The sequence below is a fragment of the Emydura macquarii genome, unplaced genomic scaffold (assembly GCF_026122565.2).
Source record: "Emydura macquarii macquarii isolate MOO-44397 ecotype Brisbane River unplaced genomic scaffold, CSIRO-AGI_Emac_v2 contig_1253, whole genome shotgun sequence".
NCBI classification, from domain to species: Eukaryota; Metazoa; Chordata; order Testudines; family Chelidae; genus Emydura; species Emydura macquarii.
This window is the reverse complement of record NW_027131390.1, coordinates 56,774,103-56,786,712: the sequence shown is the minus strand read 5'-3', so window position 1 is coordinate 56,786,712 and position 12,610 is coordinate 56,774,103. Positions and strand designations below refer to the sequence as shown.

At 39.8% G+C, this 12,610-nt stretch overlaps 1 protein-coding gene across 1 annotated transcript in view; it reads left to right on the top strand.

Moving 5' to 3' along the window:
- The window catches only part of CDK15 (cyclin dependent kinase 15), a 55,196-nt gene that overhangs the window by 6,484 nt on the left and 36,102 nt on the right, over positions 1-12,610 (top strand). Inside the window, exons 5-8 of the mRNA XM_067549826.1 lie at positions 339-433; positions 1,246-1,308; positions 3,997-4,120; positions 6,868-6,988. Coding sequence (XP_067405927.1) covers positions 339-433; positions 1,246-1,308; positions 3,997-4,120; positions 6,868-6,988 — 403 coding nt within the window. The remainder of the gene's footprint in view (positions 1-338; positions 434-1,245; positions 1,309-3,996; positions 4,121-6,867; positions 6,989-12,610) is intronic.

Here is a 12,610-nt window from a genome sequence, read left to right as displayed (position 1 = left end):
GCCAAACCTGCCCAACAATAGGGTGGCACCTCCCACATGCCTAGGAAGTCACAGAATGTGCTGAATCTGCACATCTTCTCAAGAAACCATGAGAAAGGGCAAGTGGTAACAATGCTGCCTTCCCTCCTTTAGGGTGAAATCTCCTTGCAGTACAAGGGGCCAGACTGATGCATGAGGGCATAGTTTACCACTCCCTCCCTCAGCTTCAGTGTATCTGGCCGAGCGATTTTTCCAGACTGCCTGATTGATAGAGCCATATATAACCCAGGCCATAAAATGTGCTACTCTTGCTGCCAATAGCAGCTCTTGGGCTCATAGCTTCATTTCTATTTCACTAGCTTCTCTTCTCAAGAGTCTGAAACACGCCAATATTGTGCTCCTGCACGACATTATCCGGACAAAGGACACTCTGACATTTGTCTTTGAGTACATGGTGAGTTGTTCTTTCGCTAGTTTGTTATGAAGCTCAGGAAAAGATGTGGTGATAATACAATGAATGTTAATATTTTATAGTATTATAAAAGGAAGGCATTATGAACAATTTAATTACAGTGATTAGTGCTTTCACTCTTGTTATTCTGACTTCAATCTCTATGGCTTGGCTCTTCCTGCTTCCTTTCTCCCTTTAGTGACAGTCACATTCAAGAAGGGTCCCACCCCACATCTTGTTTGCACTGCACTGACAAAAATTGATTTCCTTCATTGCTACTATGTTAAAGTGATGAAAATAATGCTGTTGAGCCACAGTTTCTCTCACCACTGATCTCAGTCAACAAGCCCCCTAATTTCAGCATGTGTTTTGGTAAAAATCAACAAAGAGACCCATTAAACAAGCAGGAAAATACATGAGGCATGTTTCCTTTTATTGCAATTTTCTGATGAATTCTGACAACTATTAGCCCCTAGCGTTAAACTGTTAGGATGAACCAACATGCGGACTAGGGCCCTGATTTAGCATACCACTTAAGCATGTGCTTAACTTTAAGGATGTGTTTAACTGCTATGCTGGATTAAAGCCTAAGTGAAGTGTTTCTTTTCAGGATGAAAAATAATACGTTGCAGCCTGTGTCGTATACTATGCTTCAGTCACAAAAGAGTAACTGTTGTTACACGTATTTTGTACTAGTGACTAAGAGATCTGTGGATTTGACTTCATAGTGTGATCCTTGTCAGTCTTCCTTACAGCTGATCCACCTGCAGCTTTGTTTTAAGTCTTCTCTCCTTCTACCTTCCAAACTTATTTAGCACACAAATCTGGCACAGTACATGGCCCAGCATCCTGGAGGACTTCATGCTCACAATGTCATGGTGAGTTCTTTAAGGGACAAGTATCCCTTAAAGCATAAAATATATATTTATATTCCATTATGGAGAGTCATTGTAAAATGTTGCAGTGCTTAAAACATCTTAAACCTTTTGCTAATATCTATTTATCTCTAATACCTGACAAACAGTTGGGAGAAAAGATCTACTTATTAAAGATTCAAACCTACTCACCCTTCAATTAAAGGCTAAAAAAGACCTCACTCCAGTTTTCTGATTGTTCAAGAAGGCTTTCAGCTTTTGGCCTCAATGACATCATGTGGCACTAAGATCCAACTGTATATAGTTAATTAGTTTATATCTCTTTATTATCTACCCTCTCATTGATCTCTTCTCAAAACTCAACAATCTCAGTCTCTTCTAATATGGAATGGACTTTATGTCTCTAAGCTTTCTAGATCCCTTTTTTTCCTGTTATATCTTTCTGAGGTAGGTTGACTACAAGTGAACGTGAGTGAGGGTGTACTACTAATTTATATTAGGATACTGTAATATTTTCTGTATCTTCTATCCCATTTCTTATGCATTCTCACATTTTGTTTGCTTTTTTGACCTCACTGCACACTGAGAAGTGGTTTCCATTGAGATATCCACAGTGAATGCCCAGGTCTTTTTTCCTGAGTGGTTTCAGTTAATTTAGAACCCAGCATTGTGTATAATTCAAACAACTCCTCCCAATGTGCCCCATCTTACATCTGTGAACAAAGAATTTCATTTGTCATGCTCTCCCAGCTTTGTTCAGTTCCATTGAAGTTCCTCACAGTCTTCTCCCAACTTGACTAATTTAAATAATTCTGTTATCTGCAGATTTTGCCACTTTACTGGTCACCCCTTTTCCCAGATCATTAATAAAGTTATTAAACTACACCCATTCTGGTGGGAATCTTGGGGTCAGCACCTTCTAAATCTTTCAGTCTGTTGAAAAATAAGGACTTATCTGAATCCTTGTTCAGATTTCAAACACCCTCAAAATTGAGAGATGTCCAAGAACCAGTGTTTTAGTTTTGGCACAGTTATACTTTAAAAATAATCTCCGTTACATTAATATTCTAAAACAAAATGGCAAGTTGTAAATTCTCTGGAGCAGAGACCATGTCTGCCTCTATGATTGTACAGCACCTAGCACAATGATGCTTTGATCCTGGTCAGGGCATTTTAGTATTATTGTAACATAAATGTTAAATATCAGAAACATTTCAGAATATCAGAAATGTTTAAGGCTGAATTCTGGTTCCATTAACTTAAGAGGAGTTTTGCCACTAACTGCAATGGGACCAAAATTCAGTTCTTAGATTGTTAAAAAAAGGAAGATATTTAGTGTATAGAGAAATAATGTAGGAAAAGCAGGTTCATAACCTGCCATTTCTACTCTCCTGTAGAGCACTGAATGAGCAAATAGCTCCTATTCTAATATTTTTTAATTAAAGTTACAATTCAGAATGGAAACATAAGTGAATTGGAATGGAATTCCTAAAGTAGCTGTGACTGTGGAGCTCAGCCTTCGCCCACTATAATTCCAAAATGAATGTGAACCTTGACTGACAAGAGAGATCTCAGAAATGTGTGAGCAACAGTCACGCACCCCTGGAGATGGAGCTGCCCAGTGTCTCCACTTCCAGGAAATGATGGGTCAGTGCAGTGCACCACACCAAGTGCTATGCCACTGGGAAAGCTTTTAAAAAAAACAAAAAAACCTTAACATGTTCTGACTGGCACTTGCATCAGTAAACACCAGCCAGCTGCCCTGCTTAGATGGTTTCGTTCCTCATTGACAAAGAGATTGGAAAACTGCAAAGCGATTTACTATGAGCCTCATTGTCTCTTGACTTGTTTCTTTCATCCTTGTGAAGCAATTTTTGAGAGCTCACATGGAAGATACTATAAAAATGCAAAATATGATTATATATCTGATTTTTTTTGCCTCTTTTCCAGTAGAAAAGCTACCCACGGATGTCACCTTTTTTGCTAGTCTACAGGAAAGGTCCCAGATAAAAAGTGTTTTCCCTCTGGAGAAGGATTACAACTTATGCAATGTGTTGTTTTCTATCCTTTATGCCTTTTCAGACCCTGTTCAGGGCCTAATTCTCATTTACTTTAAGATCGCTTTACACTGCCGGTGTAGTGAGAATCAGGCCCTCCCTTTATTTCTCCCTTCGTGTATCTTCTCTATTCTTCTCACTCTTTTCTTCTGTTGTTTTTTCTCCTCTACCCTCATTTTTCCTCTCTGGTGTCTCCCTCAGTGATTAACACCAATACCAGGACAACTGACATTGCAGATGCTGAGTCTGTGCTTTGGGAAGCCTTTTGTCATCTTTGCTCCTAAAATAAATAATCAGATTCTAAAAAGAAGCAAAGCTTTTGAAATGTCCTTTCAGGATCTGAAGAGTGACAGCCCTTTCACTGCCACTCTATAACACACTGAAAACATCATGGAGACTGGGAGGAAGCATATAACCATCAGATGGTTTAACTATCAAAGATTCCATACTTGTTATTGTTGCAATTTTCCAGTCCCTCTCCTCATCCTGTACCATTGCTTAACTACTTGTCAGGGTTTTTACTGATTTCTCCTTTCTTTTTGCACTGTTTCTTTTTAAAAGTTTTCCTGACGTTGAGTTAAAATATTGATGCAACCCCACAAATCTGCTTAAGTTTATTGCTTGTTTTTTTTAGCTCTTTATGTTCCAACTTTTGCGAGGTCTGGCTTATATCCACCAACACCACATTCTTCACCGTGATCTGAAACCCCAGAACTTGCTCATCAGTTGCCTGGGCGAGCTCAAATTAGCTGACTTTGGTGAGTCACTGCTTGGTAACAGCTAGTGCATCTAAGAACCATGTTTTCATATACTTATATTTATGTATCCAAAGCCACCTATGGGAGTGTGAGCTTAACCTCTCTTGTTGCACTTTAAGAAAAGCATTTCTATAGTCAATCTGTAGATCTGAGCCTCCTCTCCATATATTGGTGTACACTGGAAGTAACTCTGTTTAAACAATGCAATTACAGTAGTATAAAACTCATTCAAGGGAGATGAGAATCAGGCCCCTACATAAAATATGTGGCATACAGAATAAATGATGATGTAGGGAAGTGTAAAGATTTTATTTGCATGAACTGGCTTTGCCAAAACTGAATTATCCCAAATGTGTGCTAATAAAACCTTCATTCCACACCATCATGTATTCTGCATATGCCACATTTTACAGGTCAAAATTATGTTAGAAATGTTTGAATTTTATCTTTTATTTTAATTGGCAGCATTTTTGTTACTCTTCCTCTCTGTATTGCTTGTAAAGCCAGTTCATCTCAGCTCCATACAGCCAATGATACAGACTTTATAGAGAGAAAAAATATAACTAAACTTTCAGAAACCTTTAAAATAACTTGTATAAAAATCATGATGTCTTGATTTTTAAAGTCTGATAATTTTGTGATCTAACAGGGCTACAAACAAAGGCCTGGAATTGTCCTTTACACTAAGGCCCCTTTAAACCCCTCTGGCTGCTACACCCACTTTAAGGTCCTTTTTACATGTCCAGAGCATCATTCTTAAAAGCCAACCTACAACTGTGTAAAAGGGCCTTAGTGTAACTGAGAATTCAGGTCAAAAGCTTCAGATCTGTGGGAAGGAAGGATTTCCAGCGCTCCAGTGGTATAAGGCTTCCTTTTTCCAGCCCTGACAAGTCTCGCAATATTTTGGGGCAGATCCTCAGCTGGTTGAGTTGCCAGTTTTGGCTGGATGTATTCCTGGAGGTTTCATCACCGGACATAATCTTTTATTAAAGATTAATCTTTAATTCCTGGGAACTCCAGGACAATCCTGGAGGACTGGTAGCCCTATCAGCTGCTGTCAATTGTCATAGCTCCATAGAAGTCTATGGAACTATGGCAATTTTTACACCAGCTGAGGATCTGGCTCTCTGTCTTAATCCTCCCTGATCTAGAACTGACTCTGGCATATCCTGCATTTCAGAGCCATCTCATTTTGAGCAGTGAGGAGAGAGTGTCACATTTTGTAGTGTAAAGCACGAAGGATTCTTTCTCCAAGAATCAGGCAGCACAGACAATACTGAAGAGCTTTATTCACGATACCAGGAAGTCCGATAAATCAGCTTCAACTTTGTGGTGTTACAGTGGTCAATTATATATGCTTTCTTATCGCTTACATAGTATGTTTTAAATTTTTTATCTATTCACTTACAAATACAGACATTGTCCCATCCAGAGAGAACAACAGTGATAATGGTCGTTACATACATGCAGAGACTCTTTAATCACTCTACTTACATCAAGGATCCTAGAGCTACATTCGGGGCGGGGGTAGGGTAGAGGAAGAAGTGGGGGAGGGTCCTTACAGATAGGTGTCAGGTGAGACAGAAATTCTAAAAGCAAATGTGCTGTTCTCATTGGAATTAGAATCACTAAGAGGACATCTGGCTTCCTGAGCCATCGGATGCTTACACTAGCCATTATCCTTGAGGATCAGGTATGCTCGTTAGCCATTAAATGAGTTTCGACCTACGACTTGTTAGCTGAAAACAACCTCAAGCCTTACAGTAGGAAGGAAAGAAACATTCTGAAAGCCTGGTGTTTGTTCATTCTAAAATGGTAGTTGTCTCAAACTGCTCAGAGGTTTGCAATGCCCATAGTTGTCTCACCTGATTTTAATCAGGGCTAGTCTACACTCATGCTATGCTGGCAAAACTTTTGTCACTCAGAGGTGTGCGTAGACAGCGCTATGTCAGCGGGAGAGCTCTTCCGTCGACATAGCTACTGCCGCTCGTTTAGGAGGTTTTATTATGTCGGTGGGAGATATAGCATGGCTACACTCACGCTTATGTCAGCAAAATTTATATCCCTCAACAGGAGAAGGGGGGGTTCACACCCTTGATTGACAAAAGTTTTGCTGGCATAAGCGTGAGTGTAGTCAAGTCCTCAGTGGCAAAGAGCCTTAGAGAAACTGAAAAGGCTATAAATACTGTGCATGTATGTAAATATATATTATATACACATGAATCAGCATATCTGCTGAAACTAGATACTTCAGACAAATTCCAAAATTAACATTTTTAAACATACGTCCTGCAAATCTTTAAGTTGCTTGCTTTCTCCATTCTTCTGAAAGAGATATATTAAGTACCACAAAGCTAACTATAAGCAGGTCTTTAAGTGGAGACCTTAGAAACCAACATCCATCTGCTTTGCATAAAAATCAGTGGCACTTTTTTTTTAAGAGCATGGCTTTCCCCAGTGTCATCAGCCAAAATATGCTTTTTTCCTCCTCACTGTTTTACAGAATGCAGCATATTGGTTAATCCGTTCTGCCCCAGAACTGGCTGCATTCCACATACTTTGTATGTATATATTGATTGTAAATTGCTTTGGGATCATTTGGGATGAAAAGTGCTACAGAAAAGTAAACTGTTTTTCTTCTGATTATTAGGACTCAGCTACTGTCCAGGCAAATGGAACAGGCTTGTGACAATCAGTTACAAAGACATGGAAGTGTAACTAGATATGTGTTTTTCCTGTGCTGGCAGGTCTTGCTCGTGCCAAGTCCATCCCCAGTCAGACATATTCCTCTGAGGTGGTGACACTTTGGTATCGTCCTCCTGATGTGCTACTTGGAGCCACTGATTATTCTTCTGACTTGGATATCTGGTGAGAAACCAACTTTGATATATTTTGGTATCTCTCAAGGAAACTGAACTATCATTTGCCTCATTTTTAGATGACTGAAACTGAGTCAGCCAAGTTTGAGTAAATATAGATGGAAGGATGTGTTAAGGCCTGTGAGTAGTGAGAGTGCTGTGTTTATACTGTTGGGTTCCTGGAAGTGGCAAACACCAGGAGCTATGCTTTCAGGAATGCCATCCTTGTATCTCACCTATGTATCTCACAGAGATGTCATGAGACTCAGTTCACTAACCTTTTTAAAGCACTTTCAAATCTTTGGATAGAAAGGCTATGCTAATACAAACGTGTATTATTCTGGAGGTATCTGATTGTCTGAGGCTGTGTTATCATTCTGGAAATACTGATGATAAAATACAGCTCTGGCTATCTAAGAGCTCTTGGATGGTTTAGAGTTGTAAGGATATTTGGGATTATCTTTCTTTCTGTGACACCTCATCTTTGACACCACTGATCATTTCCTAAATATACTCCACAGTTAAAATAGGCAAAGCTTCATGTTCTATACAATTACACAGCTGTGTAAACTACTGCTCAGTTTCATTCCTTCCTCATATGCCAGTTAATTCCTCATAACTCCATCATTTTGGTATGACTGCTTCTGTTCGTGACATTTTGCCTGTCTTTACAGAGCTCAACAGCTCTGCAAGGACAAAGACCTCATTAGGGACAAAGTCCCCCCTCCGGGGGACTGGACAGGAGCTTAACAGGCTGACCAAATCTTCAAGAAGCATGGGGAGACTTGCATTAGCAGGTGCATGCCCAGCAGAATTCCAGCATCACAAGGCAGGTACCTTCTCCAGCAGCATGAGGCTTACTGGATGTTCTGGCGGCATGGGTCTAGAAGAGGACAGTGCAGAGGAATGGGAGCTCTAAGTCTATTCTCCTCTCCAGGGCTACTGCAACTTTATTGCATCAAATTTTAAACGAATAAAATAATCTGTATCTCTATTATAATGGCTTTCAGCTGCTGGGCAGATCTAAATTGTAATGCCTCCTCTCTCTTTCTCTCTCTAAGCAGCCATTGGTCCATTTCCTCCTCCCTAGCCAAACTACTCACAGCCCCTCATGGACTTTAGTTTGTTGAAGAAGATGCCTGCCTGCCTGCCTAGTGGAGCATGGAGTTGTACTAGGCAGTCACCTTTTGGTACCAGCCTGTCCTGCTCCATACTAGCCTTGGGGCCACTTCACGGTCCTATCACTTTAAATATATAAACCAAGGGTTTCTGCTGTACAAAACTAGGATCTTTGCTAGCATAATTTTGCCCTAATGTACCACGTAGGACACAAGGGCTTGTCTATAAAGATTTAATCCAGCACTGCACGGCATAAGGGACTTTGAGCCCCACTCCACTACATTCCAGCACCTTTGTTATAACACCTCCTTAGAATAATAGCACTCAAAGTGTTTGCCTTTAAGAAAGATGTCATGCTGAGAGAATGGAAAGTATGTGAATTCTATTCACTGACTTCCTCTAAAAAGAGTCATTTATCTTGATGTAGGCTGCATTTAAGTTCAATTTTTATCTATTAAGAAATAATGTCAATTCACATGGATGTTACTTGTCTATCAGGAAAAAAGAAAAAATTCTCTTCTTTTGGACATGGCAATTTACATGAAGTGGGGTCAGAATGCCCTTGGCAATGGCATGTGACAGTGGGTGTTAAAGCCTTGGTTCAAAGAAACCAATTATAAAAAAATAAAACATTATGGCAATTCATCCATAATGCGTGTGAGCAGCAATATTGTCAGTGGGAGGCACATGGAAAGTGAATAGGTCCTTAATAGATTAAGAGAGATACAGAAGGAGGCTCACTAGCTCTTGGACTAACTCGCAGAGCTTCTTTAATCTCTTAGTATCCTTTCTCAAGCTCTCTTTCTCCCTCACTATCTTTCTGAGCCTTTAGAAGATTCAATTAAGGGACTTCAGGGAGATTAACAGAATATTTCAGAAGATTACACTGAGCATCAGGGAAATTTTTCTTAAACACCCAATTCTTTATGCATGCAGGGAGTTGGCTTTCAGCAGCTGCTGCTTTCATGAGTATTGCCAGCTTGGCTGGCAGTATATCTTATTTTCAGTCAAACCTCCCCAGTGCCCAATATAATCTCACAGGAACATTACACCCAGGGCAAATTCATGCAGACCTGGAGCCCCCTGTGAGGTCATGTGATGAGGATCTGCCTATTGCAAGGCCCTAGATTCAGGATATGACCTTCTTCTCACTCCTGCCTCAAACTTCTCTGCTCTCTATGCCAGCTAGAGCACTCAAAGGTGTTTAAGGACAAAAAGAAATGCATCCAGAACTGGGAACTGTACTTGAAGATTAGGGGAACACTGGATGAAGGTTTCCCATTGAACAGGTGGAGGGGGAAATCTGCAAATTACCCCTGTCAGTGCCATGATAAAGAGGGAAAGAGAAATCCTGAATTCCCAGGGGGCCTAAGTTCTTATCACCGCAGAGATCACCACCTGCAGATTGTACACCAGATGATGGAGCTGGAGCATGAGCAGCAAGTATCACACTAGCATTTAAACCTGTCCCTAGTGAATTGAGAGCTTCTGTGACTGCACATTTGGTAGCACTGTCTGAACCTGCCCTGATTACGCCCACTTGAACTGAAGTATCTAATACCAAATTTTACATCTCATTGCACTTCAGCAATTGGTATCTTATTTTACACCCCACATGAAAATCAGGAGTAGGCCCTTTCCTGAGGGATTCCGCTAAGGGATTTAAGATGGCATTGACTATCATTTAGTATTAGAGTTGGCAGGAAGGTCTGTTCAGGCTGGGTAACAGGAGGTGGAAGAAAAAATCCAGGAAGTACCCAAACAAGGCAGGAAACATACTTTTACGGGTTAGATGCTAATCTCAGTTGCCCCAGTTTTATACCAGTGTAACTCCATTGATTTCAATAGAGTTACTCTTGATTTACACCACAGCAAGTGAGTTCAGCATAAGGGCCATACTCTGATTCTCCTCTATCACTAGTATAAATCAGAGGAAACCCAGTGAAGCATATGAAATTACCCCAGTTTAAAACTGGTGCAAGTGAGAAGAGATTCATGCCATCAAACTATTGAATAAACACAAATGGAGCAGTAAAGTACCCCATTGCATTTTTCCCTTATGGAAGAATTCGCTGTTTGATTCCACCTATTTGTTTCCCCACTGTGTGATATATCCCTTCTTCTCCATGTATTAGTCCAAAGGTAGCTCTACAGAACAGAACTTTCAGAAGTTTGTAGCTATGAAGGGCAGGGAGTCTCAAGAATAACAATTCAGGAATTTAAAAAAGAAAGGAAAGGAAAAGGAAAAATAAACTGTTGTGTGTCTGGGCCTAACTCTTAGAAATATTTAAAATAAAATGTTCGTTTTAGAAACATCCTGCGTGAGACAGAAATGGAGAAGCACAGCTTATTCTTATGGGGATGGATCCAGAATAAATACAAAGAAGGCTACAGAAAAGCAAAAGAGGAAAAAGGAGAGGGGATGTAGATATACACTGAGGCAAATTTAAACCTTTAAAAGTACATATTTAAATATTACAGAAGCACAGCTGTCAATTCCTGATCATATTCTTAATCATCTGAAGACAAAGGAGTTTATTATCTCATCTATGCACTGAAGAAATTACCCTGTGTAATTTCCATTACCTTTAAAGCAATGTTAATAACTCCTTCATATATCCACTGGATACTAGTACCTAAAGACTAAGTGGGTAATAAACTAGGCCTCATCTACACTAGCACTTGTTCCAGCACAACTTTTGTTGCTCAGGGGTGTGAAAAAACACACCCCCCAAGCAACATAAGCTTTGCCAACATAAGCTTGTGTGGACATTGCTATATTGGTGGGAGATTCTCTCCTGTGGACATCGATGCTGCCACTCATTTAGGTGGTTTTATTATGTTGGCGGGAGAGCACTCTTAGTTGTGCCACTGTAAATTTTAAGTGTAGACTAGCCATTAGCAACAACATCAGGACTGAAAGAGGGGATCTGATTTTTAGTCTATCAGTGTGTTTTCAAACTTGTAATAAGTTGTACAAGTCAGAAAGGAGACTATAAACAATAAATATATTTATAAAAATAATGAATTAAGTCTCAGAACACCTCAATGATGATAATTAATATTTCTGTTTTACAGATGGAGAAACTGAGGCACAGATAGGTTAAGTGACTTGGCCAAAGTTACACAACAAATTAGTGGCAGAATTACTAACAGAACCCAAAAGGCCTGATTTCTAATCTGCTCTAGCCACTAGACAAAAGCACATTTGTGGCCATATAAACTAGAATGTCCATGTCTCAATTACAGCAGATGTGTCTGGTCTTTTTTGTAATGAAAATTTTATTTCTCCTTTGAAGAGCACTCAGAAGGATACAGTCGTAATTGTCACTGATCCATCAATACAAAATCAAGCAGGCATTTAGGGCAGCTTTTCAGCTGAGCATAGCAAAGAAAACACAGAAGTCTTCAAGCCCTCCCTTCCTCGCAGTTATTGCTGCTACTCTAATAGTTTTATCTTTATTAAGGACACAGAGGTCTAATGGCTTCCAGAGATAATGACAATATACCTACCATAAATACAAAAGAGAAAAAATATCAGAAGAAGAAAGAGAAAATATCAGAAGAATTTGTAACAAACTAAAAGTTGTTCCCTCTCCAATTTGACAGCTTGCCTATTAGTGAAAGAGGACTTGTTTCATTAGATTTGGATGTTTCCACTCCTTGCCCTCAAGTAATTCATAGCAAATGTTAACTGAGCCTGGGAAAACTTACTGAGTTCTACTTCCAGTTATCACCCCTGTCTGGATCTCTACACTAATGAAAACCATAGCAGCTCAGGATTTCTGTTTTCTATATTTGTTTCTGTTCACGCTGGAGCTCTATTGCCCTTGACCCTTGTGTCAGATGGCAGTTTAGATAATAGAGATCACTTTTGTCCTTTTATGTTATTTACATGTCCAAACTTCCTAGCAGGACAGAAACTCTGGTCCTGATCTTGAAGAGGTATGGTGTTCCTCCAATTCTCATTGAGACCAATGAGAGTTAGAGGCGCTTGTGGCCTTGGAGTCTTAGATTAAACTAAGATATCAGCCCCAGCAGTACCTTACTGACTTAAATTCATCAAAAAATGCTCTCCAGAAAACTGCCTAGTTCTATCTACCTCATTTTGAGGGCTACAAATAAAATAGGCCCGATACGAATTTACGTAAGATTTCACAGTCCCACTGCTGCTGCTAAAGCATCATTTCCACCTAGCATTTCATGGAACCTTAGGTCCTTCTGCTCCAAAAATATATGGGCTTGATTCTTCTCTCACACCGCTGTAAATCAGGAGTGACTCCACTGGATTTGAAGGAGTTACACTAGTACAACAAAATCAGTGGATTACATCAATGTCAGTCTGTAAGTGAGTGGGGAATCAGTCCTTATGTCCCTGCTATAAAAGCAAAAAGAATCTTCATTAGCAGTAATAGCAGTAATATGAGAATTTATATCCTGTCTGGGCCAAGCAGTAGAGGGCAACACAACCTCACATACTTACTTATGCATTTCAGAAATTAGAGCCAGTAGA